At 41.7% G+C, this 20647-nt stretch overlaps 2 protein-coding genes across 6 annotated transcripts in view; both read right to left on the minus strand.

Annotated features, from left to right (window-relative positions):
- The window catches only part of pwwp2b (PWWP domain containing 2B), a 16291-nt gene extending 5531 nt beyond the window's left edge, over nucleotides 1–10760 (minus strand). The window contains exons 1-2 of one of the 2 annotated variants that reach the window (XM_010769169.1): nucleotides 10376–10760; nucleotides 6467–8191 (exon numbers count right to left, since the gene is read on the minus strand). In XM_010769169.1, the coding sequence (XP_010767471.1) occupies nucleotides 6467–8191; nucleotides 10376–10515 (1865 nt within the window). In that variant the 5' untranslated portion in view covers nucleotides 10516–10760. Of the gene's footprint in view, nucleotides 1–6462; nucleotides 8192–10375 lie in introns of both variants that reach the window. The other variant, XM_010769170.1, reaches the window with a different exon arrangement.
- A 650-nt stretch (nucleotides 10761–11410) lies between these two features.
- LOC104943706 (leucine-rich repeat-containing protein 27) overlaps nucleotides 11411–20647 on the minus strand; it is a 12067-nt gene continuing 2830 nt past the window's right edge. For 2 of the 4 annotated variants that reach the window (XM_010769164.1, XM_010769168.1), the window contains exons 4-10: nucleotides 19015–19167; nucleotides 15678–15879; nucleotides 14059–14199; nucleotides 13665–13764; nucleotides 13011–13102; nucleotides 11753–11873; nucleotides 11411–11655 (exon numbers count right to left, since the gene is read on the minus strand). In XM_010769164.1, the coding sequence (XP_010767466.1) occupies nucleotides 11542–11655; nucleotides 11753–11873; nucleotides 13011–13102; nucleotides 13665–13764; nucleotides 14059–14199; nucleotides 15678–15879; nucleotides 19015–19167 (923 nt within the window). In that variant the 3' untranslated portion in view covers nucleotides 11411–11541. The remainder of the gene's footprint in view (nucleotides 11656–11752; nucleotides 11874–13010; nucleotides 13103–13664; nucleotides 13765–14058; nucleotides 14200–15677; nucleotides 15880–19014; nucleotides 19168–20647) is intronic. The other 2 variants (XM_010769166.1, XM_010769167.1) reach the window with 2 other exon arrangements.

Genomic DNA, 20647 nt, shown 5'->3' on the forward strand with positions numbered 1-20647 from the left:
GGTGGGGGAAGGAGTTTTATCGCTTGCTCTTCCCTAGCTATTTGTTATTGGGCGATTTCACTTCTGAGTGATGCTAGCCGTGAGTTGGCAGTGTTCCATTGGTCGGTTTCATTCTGGGCGGACCGGGTAGGGGTCAGCAGTTTGTTGAATTCATCTGGTTGCTTCTGTGCGCGTGTGTGTTGTGTGTTTGTCCCCTCTGCCGTTAGGCAGATCACCCAATCAATGATTTGGAGTCATGACAGAGGACTCTTGACAGGCCATACTCATTCCCCCTAAACATCTTCAAAAACACCACACACACATCCTATCTGTATCTTATCACAGCAAACAGTCACATGTTTTTCTTTATGAAATCCATATTTTGTAAATATCCAAACGTCATCGTCCCATGACAGTCAACCGAATCAGTCAACCAACAGAATTAACTGTTCCCATGCTCCTAAGGGTCTTCATGAACTTCCCTTTCACCCCAAAAGTCAGCTTACTTTAGAATCAGAAGGACGCATTGTCCTCTTTAACCTTGTGTGTGACCCAAATCATCTCCTGATCTGATAAGAGTCTTCAGGAAACGACGTACAGTTCAATCACCCAACAATCCTATCGTTTCTTAACTAATGCATGCTGGACATGAATCACTAATTTAACAGGACTTTAACTGGCATTATATTTTGAGGAAAAATGCTTTTGCTTAATCCAAATAATAGTTTTAGCACTTAACAGGAAGCCAGAGACTCAGGGTCCTCTTCAGAAAGTCCTGGGAACTGCAAAGCAGATGTCAAAGGTCCATTTGTATTATTCTCAACCACAGAAACCACCCTTTTGATTACACATAAAAGTGAAGAAAAGACTATTGGCTATATTTAAAAGAGGAAAAATGTACTTTGTCCTTCAAATGGAACACACACGAATATATATAAGGTGAATTAAAATAATATATCACGATATACTCCACTTCTGGCTCCCCTCGAAGTTCCCATGAAGCCTCTTGTAATCGCGAATGTCAAACGGGGGGGTGTGCTAGTGGAGTGCACTCGCGTCTCAAACAAGCCTACAAAATTGCGGCGCAACTTGGTGGGCGGTACCCTGGAAAGAAATCTCTGCGTGAGAAATACAAGGTGTGGCGTGTGAGCGTGTGATGGAGTGAAATCGTGGTCTCAACGCCAATGCGAGAGAGCTCTGAAAGACTATAAATAATTTATACATAATGTATGGAGTATGTACAAATATACAGTCATGAATAAATGGATATTACAAATGAATGTAAGTATGAATAAATATGAAGACCAGTTTAAAGTGCAAAAATCGAAACAAAGCACAGTCCAAAATAAGGTGGAAAGCAGTGCAGGTCCACAATGTCTGCTGCACAAACTTAACAATGAAACAATATACAAAACTAAGAGAATGCAATTCCTGAAGAAATTGCTAGTGGAATGCTTATGCTGAAAAGCTGACGCTGACTGCTATGCTGAAATTGTAATGTGTAGAAGAAAGTGAGAATTTAAGATTGGAAAATGATACAGAACATGGGTCTTGAATGTGTGATGAGCAGTGTTGGACTAACGCGTTAGGTAACGCAACTTACTTTTTGCAGTACTAATGGCGTTACTAGTTACCTATTCCCATTAAGTAACGCCGTTATAGTTAACTGTGATTAAATGGTTTGCGCGTTACATTATGTGATGGGAACGGAACCGAATCTCCCTGCGGATGTAACTTACAGGCGATACAGCGATGTCCTGTCACAGACCATGGAAAAGTGAAAGTAACCATAGAGGAGTTGTGATTGGTTAACGCGGGGTAAACATTTCAGGGTAGGCCAATCAGAAACAGAGTTGGGCGGGTCTTGCCTTATGGGGATAAATACACAAACACGAACACTTGCTACACACCAACACACACCACACACACAACACACACACACACACACACACACACACACACACGGCACGCTCACCCACCAGCACACAACAGACAATGGCAGATGCAAGTATCAGCGAGATAGCAGCAGCGCATTTGCAAACTTGGAAATATAACACTAATTTTCAATTTTCGGGGGAAATAAAGGATGCAAAAAAGCTTACGGTAAAATGTAATGTGTGCAGGACAGAAAGCATTGTCACACATTGAATAAAGCAATGCCCAATCTCCTGAACACCAACTAATGTATTATGGCCTATAAAACTAGTCGCCACAGACCCCACCGTCTCACCAATGTCTAAACATATCTTTGTGTTTTATATGTTCCACAACATTTCATAATGGATAATTGCTACAATGATGGGGTAGTTGTCTTTTCTCTTACTGTGCCACAGAACAACACAAAACTTGTATTTAAATTGTATTATTTTTAAAGAAAGTAAAGTAACTTGTTACTAGTTACTTTTATAATTTAGTAACTAATAAAGTAACTAGTTACTTTTTTTGAGAGCAGTACTATAACTATTACAGTACTTTTAAAAGTACTTGCCCAACACTGGTGAATGAGAGAGAAAAGAAAGTAAAAAGGCTTGGAAAAGCAGTCAAGAATATTTGAACGCACCTTTGAACTACTTGATGGCGAATGATCTGTTCGCCATGCGAGTCATAGTCGCCACGCCCATGTGTTAGCACACATGGAAGTTGAGCAACTTTTTTAACATTTTCGTAAGGAGTTATAAGTGGACATCGCTTTTATGGCGAGGATGCGTTTCTATGGAAATGCATAATGGTGAGATCTCAGATCTTGGCGTAAGAGCTGGTTGAGGCCATGGACCGTATATACAAGTGAAGGATTGGGGGATCGATTTGACCGTGTCGATTGGAACTTACAGCCGACTCGTGTTTCCTGGCGAGTTGATCTGTCGCTCATGGCAACGGCATTTGATGAACACGATAATACGCCTTAGATGTTGTGGATTTTGGCCCCCCTGCATCGTTACCAAACCTGTGAAGTTTTGGGCCCGTTTGGAGTCATTTTTCACTGAAGTTATGAAAAAACCTTGCTTCATGGCGAGCCTTGTGTTACCATGGCAACGGCATTTTAAGAATCTCAAAAACTCTCACGTAGATGTCGTCACGGCCTGGACTGTTAGCACACAGGTGAAGCTTGAGCACTTTTTGAACATTTTCATAGGAGTTAATGTAAAGCGACATCATCTTTTATGGCAAGGGATGCGTTTCCATGGAAAAGCAGATGATGACACCCCATAATTGACGTAGAGCTGTTGAGGGCAGGACCATTAACCTTTATCTGAAGTCTGCTGCTCTGAGCATGTCAGTTGGAGCGATGACATCATCGTGTTCCATGACACAGGTGTTAATATTTGAACTAACGAGGTGTGCAGAGATCAGAGGTTTTCATTGTTCTGAATGAGAGATAAACCTCTTACATGTGAACGTTTTGTTGAAGAACCGTAACAGATATCTGTGAAATTTCAAAGCGTGAAGCATCTCAAGGTCCTTGAGTATCTGAAGTGTGCTTTTTGTGTACTTTCGGGTTAATAATGTGGCCTTTTTGGCAGTTTAACTAAAGGTGTGCGGCTGCTGCTGTGAGGAAATATCAGCCTGAAGTTACAATGGGCTTTAATGGAGACATGTTGAAAGTTGTTGTCACTTCATGCCCTCAAGAGGCACTTTGTTTAATTATTTTTTGCTTAATTATTTGTCATTTTTCAAGCTAGGAGATGTTTTCCTACGTTTGTCATGAATAATTATGTCTCAGGAATGTAGGGTTTGGGAATTATGAAAGTTTTTAAAAAAAATATGAAGGCAAATTTCAAACTGTCCTCCACTCTAACTCTGACATCACACACTCTGCCTTAACGAGCTGCGCAATGTTAAAGTTAAAATGTTAAAAATGTGATGAATTATGGGCAGCCGCGGCGCTAGGATTTCAATTTTGGGTGGGCCAATGTAATTTCGGCTGGGCCTGTTCTAATAGATGTTTCTCGTTAACAAAAATAAAATAAAAACAAATTCCTGCATATCATTGTAGGCAACTGTGGAGTGCATTTTTCCTATAGTAAAGACACTTTTTCTAAACCCTTCTCTTTTAAAAATGTTCACTTATAAGAAGCTTAAATATTATTTAAATGATTAAACGGCATGCCGCAATGAGTGAAATTAAATGTTAAACTAGCCTACTGCATGTTATTTTGTTTTGGTTCACAATACATTGATACATTTAGAAACAAAGAGCATACAGCGGCAGAATACGGAATAATGACCGAGCACCTGATGTGTGTCTGTGTGGTTAGACTGCAGCCTGCTGTCCTTTTTAGCGGATCTAGCGAAGTGAGCGGCCGTGAGTAAATGGCACTGGTTCTCTGACGCGGCACTTTTCAGAGGTTGCAGATTTATCATTAGGCTACTTCCTTCTGATACTGCAGAGCTTTCATTAGCTGAAGGTAGGCTACATTTCATTCTAAAGCAGCTGGGCAGCAGATACTGTTGCTTCACACTCATAAGCTTTGCTGATTTGGGCTGGAGAATGCCTGCCGCGTCAGGGTGCGCTCTGGTAGTTGCAAATGGCACGAAATGTTAGCTCTACGTTTCTTAATCCATTTTCTAGATATTTAGTCTCAATATGAAATGAGGAATCTCTTCCTTTGCACACGTGAGAATTATGTCCATTAAAACTTTAAGTGTTCCCGATTTTTCTCAATGATCTCTCCCTGTCGGCCCTCTGGGTTGAGTAGCTGATGGAGGATGGTTCCATGGTCAGACTTCTCGCACTGTCTGTAGTTTTTATTTATCTCCATAGCTATTGCATGAGCTGCGCTGCATTCGTGTTCACTGAGAGATATTCGATATGTTTCCAGTCCCTGTAACCATGGCGACTGAATGTATCTTCTCCGCCGGCCCCTCCTCTCTCACTAAAATGTCGGCACATTTTACAAAACACATTGTCCTTGCTAATGCTATACTCCAAGTATGTGGGCAGCGAAGCTCCTTTTCTTTTGTCCGAAAAGTGTCTGAGGGTACTTTATGAGCTTTGGCTGTGTAGCCGCCGGGTCATCTATGGCTGATAGGTCCGGCACTGGGATGCTATTTTCTGTTATCCTGCAACGGGTGCTACGTCCCGCAGAGGGACTGAGCTCAGCGGGGGCACAACATTAAACACACTCTCGTCTCTCTGAGGCGGCACCTGCTGTGAGGATGATGAGTGTGGTGGTTCCGGCGGCGGCGACTCTGTTCTTACTCTTTTTAAAAAACCTGAACATCGATTGTTGTGAGATCGTTAGTGAGCGCGGTATATTTTTTGTGTCTGTCCATAACGCCACAGCTGGGATATGTAACCCTGGCACTGGAGCTGGTAAAATACAGATTCACTAACATTAACTCTTCTTTCCTGTCTCTGCCTAATCTTATTAGCAAATAGCAGTGTATAAACAGTTAGGTAGCAGCTTCTTATTTTAAGTCCACCTGATCGTCACCTTCACCGGTCAGAATGTTAACGCTGGTAGCTGCTAGTCACATGAGCTGTCGCCTATAAATGTTAATTAAGTGAGTAACTTGATAACAGGCCAGAATGAAACCAGTCTGTAGTCTGGTTAGAGAGCTCTCTGCAAACTGCTGTGTACTCAACCAAATATCCTGAAAATGTATGAGGAAATCCTTTTTGTAGTGTGATTTTATTCAAGAAATCTGAGAGCAGAGCATCCCATCATTTTTCAGTCCTAGTGGAACATTCATTAATGAATCAATAATAGAAACTTCTTTATCCTCTGCTGCCATTTCTACTTTGTAAACTGGTCTTATTTAGCAGTTATTTTTTGGAATGAGAGTTACTGTCTTTTAGCCTGAACTGAATCTATCAAATTTCTTTCCCAGTTAAATTGCCAAATGCTTACATTGAATGCAAAAGAGATACAATAAGCATGTTGATACTGGTTTCAGCTTGGTTAACATGTTGTCAAATCTCAACCCCAACTGCAAAATCTAAAAAAACTGGCATGTTGTCCTTTATTAGGTTTAAAGTACAGCTTAGGTTTCATAACTATTTAGTTATGTTTTTGTAAAGTCAGTTGAATCTTATACAAACTGTATGTTTAATGATTAAAAAGGAGATGAACTTCTTTATAAACTTAGCTGCCAGTAACCATCAAATAAAGTATAGATCACGGCAAATGCCTGTGTAATAAACTGCTAAGTCTTTTATCCTTTGCTGTTCACTTTATATTGAATGTTTTTCAAGAGACTAAAATACATGAGCTTTTTTTTGGTTTTTGTTGTGTTCACTGAAAACCGTGCGAACGACTGAAATAGCGACTACTTAATGTTAAGATATTTTTCTCTGGGAACCCTTAGTTAACCAAATAATGGTTTCTTAATCCTGTCTTGAGTATATGTACTGTACACCATTGCAGGTGAGAGATCAATAATGTTGGTTTTGGTCAAATGATATTCATAACCCAGCAATATCTTGGATGCACATTAATCTAAAGAAGATGCGATACAACCACAGGTGAAGTGTGGACTGACCTACGTGTCACTGTGGGACAGCAGCGATGTGATCTCGGGGCTCATGTGGCCCACCGCCTTGGCTGCCTCCTGGATTGCTCTTCGGTACATCCCTTTCTTCTTGCGGTTGAAGCGGGACCTGAAGAGTTCCCTGAAGGGCGACAGTTTGGCAACGGAGAGTTGGGAGGTGGTGGGTGAACCGAACCACGCTACCTTGGCCTGGGGCCACTGGGCCTCGCAGCTGGCCGTCTCCTGTTTGCGGGTGCCGCTGATGCTGAGGACGCGTGCGGGCCACCAGGGGAAGCCGTGAATCTTCCCCCACACGATGTCACCCACAGCAACGGCGTGACCCTCTTCGGTTACGCACTTTGTCATGCTGCGGGTGTGAAGCCGCACAGTAAGCGGTGGCACTGTCTTGCAGTCCTCCCGTAATGGGACGGAAGACGAGGTGACGGACAGGTCTTCCCCCGGGGCCAGGTCGCAGAGTTCTGGTGAGGTGCCGTCGGAGCTGAAGGACTTGGACTCGTCTAGACTGTCGCTGCTGCACACTGACAGGCTAGAAGAATCCGCTTTGCGCTTACGGAAATTAATAAGAAGGGTAAGGTCGCTGTGGCCGCGCTCCACCTCCTCTCCTGAACTCCCAGACCACAACTCCAGAGAGTTTTTACCTTCCCCCGAGTCGTCAGATTGGGGGAGGCATGGCCCGGGCACCCTGGGGCTTCGTCTCCTGGTGCCTCCTACAAGTTCTGCCTCATACTCCACCACACTGTCCTCACCCTCCCTCTGAGGGGGTCTCAAGTGGATCTTTGGAGAAGGCAAGTCCTGACCCACAGTTGTATAGGGCCTGGTAAGTTTGAGTTTGGGAATGGACACAGTCAGGCCAGACCTTGTGGCATCTAAAATGTGCCGTTGCTCCTTTGTGGGATCAGAAGGCATCTTGCCGTTTTCTCCCAGGCCATTCAGCGCCAGTTGTTTTGGGCAGAAAGGCTTGACTGACCCGTGGACTCTCGCGGGGATCTTCATGACCTCCCCCTTGCCCTGTGGAGTGCTGTAGGAGATCTTTATGACAGGACTGTGGGGGATAACGTCACCTCCGGGGAACTTCTCCCCTTCGGGCTCCCCCCTTTTGTCCTTCCTGAGACGCTTGCTGTCAAGGCTGGGGCCATTTTCACGTCTCTTAGTGTCCTTGCCTGCAACAACATCCTCTTTTCTCAACAGCTTAGAAGTGGTGTCCTTGTCCTCACCGTCATCATCGCTCTGTAGTGCATTCTCTTTTCTAGGAGTCTTAGTGTTGCTCATGCCATCTTTGCTGTCCTCGTCACTGTTCAGTGTGTTCTTGCACTTTTCACACAGTACCTGCCGTGGCCGTAGACGGATAGTACTCATGGTCATGCGGCCAGGCTCTCTCGTTCGCCTTTTCTTTCTCTTGATTGGTCGTGGAGGGGGCTGAGGTACCCATTGGCTGTAGCTGTGGCGCACCCATAAGGGCTGAGGGAAGGGGGCTCCTTCAAAATAAGGAGGGTAAGGAGTCTGTCCAGCGAGCACTGGTGTGGGTACAGGGCAGGGAAGAGGTGCAGAAGGTAAGCTGCTTTCTGGGAGACTATTTTCATCCTTTGGTCTGTGTGAAGCCTGGCTGGGAGATTTGGAAACCGGCTCCTCACTCAGAACTTCTGGGACTTCACACGCCGGTGTAGATATCGGGAAGTGCCTGTTATCTGCTTTGAAATCTGGTAGACAGAATAGCCCAGTCCTGAAATGAAGAAGAAAAAAAACAAGAATCAATGAATAACTGTGTGTTTCATTGAGCTTCATTAAAGTACTGCAGTGAATTGCATGCAACAAAAACATTCCTACATTTTAGTTAAACAATTTTCTCCACAAGAATGATCCCGTTATGTCGTAATTCTATTTGACCATGTTGGATCATTCGAGGCCAATAGGACGGGGGAAATCAAATACCTTGCTGTTTCAATTAGCAAAAAATAGAAAAGCATCCAATGCTGATCAACACGTTCCCTTTAAAAAAAGAAAAAGGCACCTACCATAATAAAAAAAACTCTTTACGTTTACTTTACACAGGCTTCCCTCTTCCTGTCACCTGTATGCTGAAAATTCTTTATGTGTGGGGGTTTGGGTCCGCAAGCAGCCAGGCAGCTATCTGTCCTGCTGCCGTAGGCCTCAAATATGGCGCAATAGTATCACTGACTCTTTGAAGGATTTTATGTGTTTTCTTTCATGCTCTAGGACCAGCAAACCTATCCAAAGTAGGCCTATGCCAAGGAGCCTTTGAGAGGTGGCTGGCAGGCAACAGTAACATGGCTGTGCTGCTTTAGTCAGGAGACAGCAGACAAAGAGACTACAGGATGCCCAGGAACCCCCCTCCCCAACATCTGACTGAACAAAAACAATCCCATGAATCACTCGGGATTCAGAGATGTAGGGAAGGAGCCAGGAGATTTCGGTTTGTTTTTACATCCGTGTCTATTTGGGGCTTGTGTGTGGTGAGATTATTAATTAGTGCACATTTGGGGAGCCTGTTTCCCTCCCCAGGAGGAGTAGCTGGCAGGCACCTCCGAAATAATAGTCCCTTGGTGCGGCTTGTTTCTCTCACCTTTTTATATGCGCACCTAAAGCAGCTGAATATTAGCCTTCACAGTGATTGACACGGCACAAAAAGGGCTGCCTGTGACAGCGAACAGGCAGTGCTAGTTAGGCACAGCACAAGGACGCAGCATATGAGCAGCCAGCCATGATTCACTGCGATGTGGCCATTTCACGTTGTGTACAGTGTAACTAGATACAAAGATCTGCCTGAATGATAGGCCTAGATGATGATATATAGAAACCTGTGGAAGACAATGACAGGAAATGTATTTCCATGAGCTGAAAAGGAAGAAGAAGTCAAATGTTGTCAGTGACAAGGCCTAAAATATGGGCCTATTTGAAGTTATTCCAAGGCCTCCCTTTTCCCTTTTGAGTGGGTTATTTTCAGTACAGCTTTAGCTCTCACATGAAAAACCATCTAAGCATACTAAGGGGCAAAGCTGTTCAGATTCTGAATCTGCTCATCTATAAATAGTCTAAAGCCAGTGGCTTTTAAAGTGCACAGAACCAGGAGCCACACAAGGCTTATACCATGTGACACACGTCAAGAGAAGTAGATAAGACATGACACATGTCAGATTGCACTTATTAAGGTTTTTCATTCAGACAGTATTGTGTGTTATGTCTAACTGGCAGGAGTGGGCCTTTTCTTGTGTAGCAAAGACCCTTAAAATGGTCCCTGGATCTTTTCAGAACTAGGTGTAAGGGAAGAGTATTACAGATAAAATTCCTTTATATCCCACATGTATCTGTATGGACATTTGTTTCTGCAGATCAAAAGTGACCGGTTATGAAGAGCCATTTCTCAAACCTGCAACTATATTTCAGATGATTTAAATCACTCCAGAAAATGTGTACACAATGCAGTGCCCTGCAGGTAACGTATAAACATATAAACAACACTAATCTACAGAATATTGTTCAGCGAAGGCCTGCCCTATTACTGAATACGTTTTTAGCTGCTCTGTATTTGATGAAGGCTAACAATAAGCTATAGATAAACCCACTGATATTAGCCAATGTTTAAGATAATTTAATAACAATGTCTGAGGATAGTTGCACTGCTATCTTAACAAACAATATGTCACCGTAATAACATAACGTATCTGACCATGTATTAATGAGCTAAAATGAAATCAGTTCGCCATTAGCCGAGCAGCTAGCAGATAGCTACCCTGTCAGCTACAATAACCTACGAGTCTTTTGTATGGAGGCCCAGTTAGCTATGAGATAACTAGCTCTCCGTTAGCATCAAAGGTAGGTTAGCCGTTACCTGAGTTTAGCAAATTAAAGATAAATGTACAAAGAGAACACTCGAAATGACACTCACTTTTTGTTGCAATCAAGTAATATCCCCGTATAGTTCCTTTCTCGGTAGGTCAGCGTCACCACCAGTGTATCGTTAACTATTTGATCGATAGTGACAGGTACCCGAGAGCCGGCCCGCAGCTCCTCGGCCACAGCCTCCATGTTTCCCGGCGTTTCGTGTCCCGCTCTGCGGTGCTCGATCGCCGCCAAGGGAGCCACGGTCGCGTCGGCTAAAGATCCGTCTCCCCTTCGCTATAGGAGCAGGAGGCTACACCAGGGCATAAAATGACGCCATCACCCCCACCAAGTCAATTACAACAGCACTGCCACCGCTGACATCACGCTCCCTGTGCTGGAGGAGCAGAAATCTCTCAAGACAAGGCCTCCCCTCTCTGTCTCACTTTGACTTGTTTTAGGCTATTCATCTAGTACGGACTTTAACTCGGATATGCCATTGTTTTTCATAGCGAGAGGCTATGGCGTTTAGCACCCATTGTATACTAAGAGTATAATGATAAACACGATAAAGTGTGGATGCATTTTCTAATATTTTGTAAGCGAAATTGGACAAATGTGACCTCTCTATTCACAATATATACAGCATCCAAATTAAACCACAGTTAGTTATACTTTCTCTGTTATTGTCTCAAATACTCTTTAACATCATCATTTTATTTTGTACACTACTTGAAATGAACCCTATTGCTATTTCGACTATTTTAACCTACAAAGTTGTGTTGTTCCTAATGTGAAAATAAGTGATGGTTGTTGATGTTACAATTTTTCTGTTGATACCCTTTCAACCCTTTTATCCAAGGCTTTTTTTAAATGTACATTGTGTTTTAGGTCTCAGTTTTTGTTATGCTTATACTATTATGTCTGCTGAATGTTGCATATAACAATGGATAACTTGATTGTACACAGTAAATATGTAAAATTGCCATAAAACCTTTTACATGTTTGTATTGAATGATAATAAGGTCAACATAAATTGCAAACATAACTAGTTTGTATGATGGAGAGGATGTTTTGCAAAAGAAAAGTTGAAAACACTCACTTGGCCAGTAACAATGCTTTATTTGTATGTTCTGAGCATTGCAATGATCATCAACAAAGGTCTTAGTCTTTACAATACATTTTGAGTATAAAAGTAATACCACAAAACCCATACAGGCATTAAAATCCCTGTTACTTGTCAATAAAACTCGGCAAGTTGTCCCCAGTGACGATAGTAAAATGTTTCTGAAGATCTATTCCCCAATTTTTCTTCCTCTGGAGAAGCTGAGCCTGTAGCTTCCTCATCTGTCATTCATAGTGGGGAAGAACACAACAAATTCAGATCAATATCCAATAATTCAAATATAGATGGGTTGTGTGAATAATGAAGTATAGGCCTGACCTCCTCCACGTCCTTCTCTGCAACTGCCATCTGCTCGGAAATCGTGCCCCTGGGATTCCTGCGTCTCTCCTGCATCTTCTCAACACGGGCACAGATCTGCTGCTCCAGCTCACGGGCTGATCTACAGGGTCATACAGGTCAAAAATCCATTTAAAAATACTGAATATTTAATTGCCTAAGCATTGCCAGTGTTATTATAGCCTTTAGGTAGACATCTGATTAAAAATGCAAGCCGTTGAGTGACTTGTTGTCTCCTTAGTTAAGATCTATTCCATCAATGGAAACAGAAAATGTGTATTATCTATTCTGGTTGATCTGTTTTTTAGGAATAATGTTTCAAAAGAAGAACAAAAGAAACTGCTGATGGTGTGGTGGGAGTAAACTCTTTCTTTGTCCACTAGATGTCTCTAGCCTTCCATCTGCATGGCTCACCATTGAAGACAATACAAAATGCCATTTGGTGTATACTTTTAGATCCTGTATCCCTGTTTAAGTTGTGTGAAGAAATCACAGATACAATATGCATAGCAGTGTTCTAATCAGGAATACTGATGACACAAACGTATTGTGCCTCATTTCCCTTATGAAATCTGCAACCACAAAGGAGGTAAAGGAGATACATGCATAGGATTAAAGTGTTAGGGAGGGATTTTTACATTTTGAGATGCTTAATACCAAACAAGATTTGAAGTTATAATCAGGAAGATGTTCCCAGTCTTTTGTATGTTTAAATTCAACGCTACCAATAGTAATGATATGACAAAATAGGAATAATTAAACATAAGTATGATTATAATTGTTATACAGGCCCTGGTTTCATATTGTTGTACACCAGATGTTTTGTCTGGAGTAGACAGTATTTTGTTATGTTGGTTACCCTTTTTCCACCAAAAGAAGCAAGGCTTTTTTATACGGGAAAACCCACTTGGAAATAGATGACATATTTATTTCCTATTGTCAGTAGACAACATTTATCTTTGTTTATACCTGGTTTGGTAAATTTGATGATGTAGATTCCTGGCACCAGAAGCAAGGTTAATAAACAGTGAACATTTTAGGGTGGCAACTTTTTTTTATATCCGTTACTTATTGAGTGAAGGAGCTGAAGCAGACAAATACCCTTCACTACTGCAGAGGTATTTGTCCTGAAAATGAAAGCCCATTGTAACCTTTCCAACTAAAGACAAAAGCCAGATGTTAGCGGGTGTTAGGGAGGATTCATTTCCAGTGGGAAGTGTGATTCAGATTTTTCATTTACCTTGTCTCCTCAAACTGTGTGATGGACATTCCTGGTGTCTTACTAGAACCACTGCCATCCTCCACACTGGGCTTTGAATCTGTTACTGCTTCCTTTAACAGAGAGGGGATGTTTATTATCATGTACATCACTATAAAGCTTGTGTACATAAAGCAAGATACAGCTGTTGCAACACATCCTACAAACAGCCTCATTGCGTCAAATTACCCCAATGCATTGTCTTTTTCCTAGACTATCCAGTGAATATTTACACTGACGTTGCTAGTTGAATGCAAACATTAAACGCTACACTTCAGCTGTATGCGTGGAAATGCATCTGACAGTCAAATCACTCAAAACCGTCCATCTGCATGGTCTACATTTGGTGGCTGCCGGCATGTATACATCAGCTTTGACAACTATATGTTGCCGCTGTGCGATCACTGATGCAGCAAAAGTCCCTCGCAAGCACTGCCATCTGTTGCTGCCTCCATGAGCACCATCCTCAATACATTCATAAAGGATCACTGACAATGCAGCTACCTGAAAACTCACTTACTGGCATCATAATGTTTTACTAAATGCATTGTTCTCCATCCAATCTGGCAGAGGTGGTGCTCTTTCGCCCCCTGGTGGTTGGCAGGTGGACATTTATATGATTTATTTCACACATACCTCTTGGTTTCTTTGTTCGGCATGCTTCTTCTGCTCAGGCATTTTCTTCTTCTGTGTGGTCTTTGCTTCGGTGCGCCACTTGTTAAGAGCGTCATGGCTTCTATGGAAGAACCAAATAACGTATCATTGTATGTCAAGGAAATGTTTCTTTGTGTATTGTTTTTAAGTGGTTCCAAAGGGGTCTACATTGTTTACATATGGATTCCCCACGGTTCCTCACTTGGGAAATGTCAATTAGATGCAATATAACCCTGCTTTATCATGATTTATCTTTGGTATTACCTAGCATGAATATTTTGATTAATGAATCCAATACAATTAAATCCTCTAAAATCTAGTGCAGTAGAATGCTAAATGGGTACATCCTATTATTGAACTCAAGGAATAATATTACTTTCTCCTCTGCTCGACAATAGCCTGTTTTTCGTTCAGCTCTTTCATTGCAGCCGGTCTCCTCTTTTCTGGTCTCTTCCGATGCTGAGAGTCAAACAGTGGAAGCTCGGGAATTGATGCGGCCTTGCTGGCGGCCTTTTTTCTGACAAATCAATTGAAACAAAATGCTTTTATTTGTATTGCTCTCCAGAGCTCTGAGTCCCAGTGGAGACAGCCGGGGATACTGTTATCACTTGGTCTACTCTGCGGAGAATGTCATTAAAAAGTGTTTTGCTATCCTTTTTCCAAGGCACCATGCCATCTATGACTCCAAGACTCGGCACTATATCTATCTGCAGAAACAAAACATATTCACCTCCTCTGTCTGGGTATTAGATAGTAAATTACACTTTCAGACTTCATTGTTCAGGCAGAACATATCTGTTGTGCATAAACCCTTTTCTCCTATTCAGATATACTAGGTGTATTGCAACACAATAATAGCAGGAGCAGTTAAATAAATCATTGTTTTGTTCCCTCATATTTCTGTGAATCTGGCCTACATACATCCCTTTTTTGGAATGAATAGTTTGACATTTTGGGAAATAAGTGTATTCACTTTCAGGCATGGATATAAGAGGAGCAAAACAAATCTCTACGGTATCTGTATATTAAGTTTGAAGCCATAGACATTGAGTAAGCTAAGCTTAGCATAACGCCTGGAAAGACCTAGCCTACCAATGTCCAAAAGTAACAAAATCCACCTACCAGCAGCCCTGACCCTGACTTATTTATATGCTATATCTCATTTTGTTATTTTACAGTGGGCTTTATGTGCGAGTGCCTTATGTTTCCAGCCTCAATGCTATGCTAAGCTAACCCTACCATCTCCTCTGCTTTAGCTTCTTATTCTATGTACTGAGGTATGAGGGTGATACGTTTCTTGACTAACCTTTCAAAAAAAACATTCAATAGAAGTGCATCCTGGATTAAATTTATTATCTCCAAGATTACAGTTTTGAACACGTTGTTACTGTCGTGAATTGAAACAAATGTACTTGGTTAGGTTTAGTACAATATCATGCTTTGGGTTCAATGTTGTATGTATGTAAATTAAGCTTCATGTTTAAAGTAATTATGTAAAGGATGTGACTTAAGTTAAGTGTGTTAAGATGCATAAAACCCCTCAAATGTGTTGCATTAACTTAAAAGATGTTCCCCGTTGACCATTCAACGCGCAACCAATCAGAAGACAGCGGTATGTAGCGCTGCAAGCTAGCAGGTGGGGTAATCAAAGAAACAAAACATAACTGACTTTTTCCATGGCAAGGCTCTGTGCCCAACTTCTCGGTGAACAAAGAGAGAGCCAAGTATCATGTGAATGCAGCATTACATATCTGAACTTAAATGTCAAAGTAAAATAAGTGAATGTTACATTTTGGTTTCACATGGGATACAAACTGCAGCCACCTGGGTGAAATTCCAGTTTATTTTTACACCTTTCCATTAATTTTTATTATAATTTGTGATAATTAAGTCATTGTTAGCAGGCTGAGTGAACATGTATCCCAAGGTTTCAAACTATAACAAAGGAAAAGCATTTCCCTTAAAAATATCTTTCAGCCAAATACCTTAACTCACCTTTTGACGATTGGAAGAAGTGGTGGCTTCTGGTTTCCATCGCCCTGAGCGGTTGAGCCCAGCTCAGCTATGTCCAGCAGAATCATCTTTTGTTTTAATTCCCTGAACCTCTTCATCTCGTCCTCATCCACAGACTCACCCTGCTCCTCGGTGCTGGACCCCATCAGCTCCGACAGCTGGAGCTTCTCCACCACTGGCAACTCTACCAAAGAAACAACCATGGCAGCCAGTATAACAGGGGGGCAGTCAATAACATGTCAGCATTTTAACAACAATTTCACACAACCAACAACAGGAGGTAAAAGTTCCCTTGTAATTGCAGAACAGAAAATGTGGCACTCGTACTTAACTGTAAAAATAAGGGGGAGAATGTCATTTCTATCCAAGTGTAGGATAATTAGACTAATAATCCATGTTATCGCAGCTGAAAAAGGATGACAAAACTGCAGGCTTGAGGAGTAATGGATTACATATAACGGGATTCTGTTATCAGGACACAAATAACTTTATTCCCTTACAGTTACATGAATGACTGGCACATTCTTTACAAATGCGGATTACTAGCAGGATTGCAATGTTACAATAGATTTTAAAATAAAGATATATTATAGGTAGATGTACTGCCTGAATTTTCTTATTGGTTTTCTTTTGGGCTACTTTCATTTTCTTCTTTTTTAAATTATGTTTTTAAATGCAGTAGATGGACACCTGATTTATTAAACAACTAAACTCTGTTTACTTTTCAATAAAGTTTTGAACTAAAACAGCATTTGTAAACTATAGTATTATTTCCTTAACTTAAGATGACACTGTAGTGCCGAGAGATAGGGAGTGGGAGGCGGTGCAATGGAGGTACAAAGCTTGCTTTAATGAGGAGCAGAAATAGAGATGTTGTTGGGTGGCAGCCCGGGACGACAAGAGAGAGAGAAAGGGAGGAGGACACGAAATATATAAAGAGAGCAACACATATGCCTGTGAGGAAACAACACCCTTAACTGTAGTTCCATGAGTGAGTTATGACATGTTATACAGTGGTCATCACAACACATTGTTTTGTCGTCTTACATAATACACTTACTAATAAACATTTGATAGATATTTGTTTGCTCTTGTGTTGATTTGCTTTGCATTTAATATTGAGGTAATACAAAAGTAACTCCCTAACCCCCAACACAGGTACCTAATGCAATACATTTGAATAGTACCCCTCCCAACCCTGCAAAGCAGTATGTAAATACTGCATTTTCAAATCTGCTACTTTATACTCTGAGCCAATGAAATGCAAGGAGACCCGCAGCCCTGTCTGTGTTAATAACCTTGTATGCAGGGAGATAAAGGGTTTGACGGAGGGTTTGGCGTCCTTCATTGTGCAGCGGGAGCCCCTCCTGTGGGGGGCTGTCTTGGGCTTCACAGTGATTACCTCCAGACACTGCTTGGTGACAGAGAGCTCCTGTTTACAGCCCACAGGTTATCAATCACTTGCATCTGGCTAAAAATATTACAGAGCTGGAACAGAGCAAGAGGGGGGGGGAGTCGGTCGGATGGCAAGCGCTGTCTCCAAGGGAACAGAAGTCACACCACAGTGAAGTGGTACCAGGGCAAGGAGCTATTTTTGTGGCCAGCCGTCCCATCTTTCACAAAAAGAGCACAGATGGCTGGAATGCATGTGCATGCTGAACACCTTGCTGCTGCACTGTTCAAAGTTAAGGTGCCTTTTATAGAGGGTGAAGGAATGTGTTCGCAAAGGACTCAGCATTTCAGCACTTCCAGCTCGTTTGTCTCAAGTGTCTTTATTTAGATGCCTGAAATGAGGCCTGTGGTAAAGACAAGCTTAAGCCTTGAAATAAAATACATCATTAAATATCTAAAGCGAGCGAATGTCTCAAGCTTTTTATGCCTTGAGAAAGTGGTTACTAACAAGTGGCTAAATGAAACTACTAAACCACATCACGGCAAAAATAAGTCCGCATTTAGCTTAGCAATGTTGACTTAAAGTTCCTGCTACCACGCTATAGTTCCTTTAAGAGATAAGAGGAAAAAAACAAATCACTACGATATCTGTCTATTAGGTATGAAGCTATAGACAGCCGGTAAGAGAGTATCCGGACTGGCTGCATCACGGCCTGGTACGGCAGCTGCACCGCCCTCAATCGTAAGGCTTTACAGAGGGTGGTGAAAACTGCACAGAACATCACCAGGACGGAGCTGCCATCCATGGAGGACCTTTACTCCCAGCAGCTCAGGAAGAAAGCCCTCAGGATGATCAAAGACCCCCATCACCCCAGCCACAAACTGTTCAGTCTGCTGCCGGCGCTACCGCAGCATCCGGGCTAAAACCACCAGACTCAGGGACAGTTTCATACCACAGGCAATAAGACCGTTAAACACCTGAACTTTGAAAACAACATCCACAATTATTCATCTGGCTGCTACTTCAAAATGATTTATCTGTTTGCCCTAGGCTCTGGAANACGGAGCTGCCATCCATGGAGGACCTCTACTCCCAGCAGCTCAGGAAGAAAGCCCTCAGGATTATCAAAGACCCCCATCACCCCAGCCACAAACTGTTCTGTCTGCTGCCGTCTGGCAGGTGGTACCGCAGCATCCGGACTAAAACCACCAGACTCAGGGACAGTTTCATCCCACAGGCCATAAGAATGTTAAACACCTGAGCTTGCACAATTTTTTTTATTTTACATTTAAATGTATGCCTTGTAATGCACTGTTGAGGAACCTGTGACCTGGCTAAGTTTTTTATTCATTGCATAGCTACACCTTAGTTGTGTTTATGTCATGACAATACATCTTTGAATCTTGAATCCTAAGCTTATTTTAGAAAAATCTAGCCTATCAATGTCCAAAGGTAACAAAATCCACCTATCAGCAGCTCTGAAGCTCAATTATTTACATGCTATATCCTTTATATATACAGCCTATGGCTATATCTCATTTTTCTACAGGAGGCTTTTTGTGTGTGTGCCTTGTGTTTCCAGCCTCTGTGCTATGCTAAGCTAAGTTTAACATACCATCTCCTGGCTGTAGTTGAGAGTGATATGCATTTATATAACATTTGGAAATGAGGGAAAATCCTTTTTCTCTGAAAATTATTTTCAAAGTAAGCATTTTAGTTCTTGCAATTGCATTTACACCAACTATCATTAAAGTGGTTTTAATATGGGGGGATTATCCTGCTGGACAAGACATTTGCTTTTTTGTTTTTATCTTCTTTTCTTCATATCACAAGATCCAATGGAGAAATCCAATTGGCCTTTTGTTAAAGTAGCCCGTACTATGCTAACTTCAAGGTCAGCCTACAAAAATACGACACTCTTTTTACCTAGGGGGTTCTTCTTCGTGCTGACTGGCCGCTGAGCCATTGCACTGCGGAGGTGCTGCAGGATGCTCTGAAGCCCCTGGTCTATTATGTCTTGTGGAGGGAAAGTGATGGGGCAGTTCCTCAGGTTAAGGCCTTTAAGGGTAATTACATTTCCTGGAAAGAAATGGACAAATAAAGTATACATTAGAAGTATGTTTACAGGTTCTTGCATTAGTTGACACAAAGGCAAACATATACCGATTATTTACAATGGGTGCAACAGTGGAGGAATTAACACACTGTATTCTCAGTGTTAAAAATAATAAGACATAACTTTCTGCTCTTCCTCTAAATAAACCAATATGACGATAACACATGCACAAGGCGAGCAAGAAACAACTATTGTCAGCCGAGGTGAGGCCAAGATACAAATTGCTTTGCCATCTAAGCAAACCATTTTTTGCCCTTTCGCTCGCATAAAATGGAAGAAAAAGGGAAATGTTACTTTTGTGCATGTGTACGTGCCCTAACAAAAGACTTTTGGTGGCATTCTGAAGTAGATCTGAGGAGTTGTTGAATTAAACACGATTGCTGTCGTCAGTAATCCTTTATTGTTCATCAATCAGGAGGTTTTTTACCAAATTCAAAACAGTAAACACATTAAATAATTATTTCTCTGACAACTTAAGACCCAGAAGTCTGTTGACTAAAATCATTTACCATTTAGTGGATTGGAATTAAAGTTAATTTATGACAACTTCTGGCAGACAATCTCAATTCCGATGGAAGAGGATAAAACAGGGATACAAAATCATTGACACATTTCCAGGTTTTAAATTGTTGGAAACTTCTTAGATAATGTAAGTAAACAGCTCAACAATATTGGCTAGCTGGAGTATTTATTTTAATTTTAAGGCGGTAATGTCACATCTTATACCTTTATTACATGTACATGGCAGCAACAGTGTTTTTGCAAAAGTTTAAGTGACAACTAAAACATGACAAAAACCTCTGTGGAAAAGTTCCATTAACCCTTCTATTGTCTTCTTTCCCCCCCCCTTACTTTGGTGTTCACGGTCAAATTTGACCGGTCCTGTTTTAACTGCTATTACATTAACACAAAAAGTTAAATTACATTTGGTGATGATTAATGGTTTTTGTGTTAATGTAATAGCAGTTAAAACAGGACCGGTCAAATTTGACCGTGAACACCAAAGTAAGGGGGGGGGAAAGAAGACAATAGAAGGGTTAATGNAATAGTTAAAAAAAGTGAAATAGTGCAATAAGAGTCTATATGCAAGTCATTGAAATATGGTATATTAGGTAAATAGATACATAATTTCTAAGTAGCAGCCAGATGAATGTTATGGACGTTGTTTCAAAGTTCAGGTGTTTAATAGTCTTCTGGCCTGTGGGATGAAGCTGTCCCTGAGTCTGGTGGTTTTAGTCCGGATGCTGCGGTACCACCTGCCAGACGGCAGCAGACAGAGCAGTTTGTGGCTGGGGTGAGGGGGGTCTTTGATAATCCTGAGGGATTTCTTTCAAACTGACACAAACCGACACACACACACACACACACACACACACACACACAAACACTCACACACACACTCACACACGCACACACGCACATATGCACACTCACACACACACA

The sequence above is a fragment of the Notothenia coriiceps genome, unplaced genomic scaffold (assembly GCF_000735185.1).
Source record: "Notothenia coriiceps isolate Sejong01 unplaced genomic scaffold, NC01 NC01_scaffold00006605, whole genome shotgun sequence".
Lineage (NCBI taxonomy): Eukaryota > Metazoa > Chordata > Actinopteri > Perciformes > Nototheniidae > Notothenia > Notothenia coriiceps.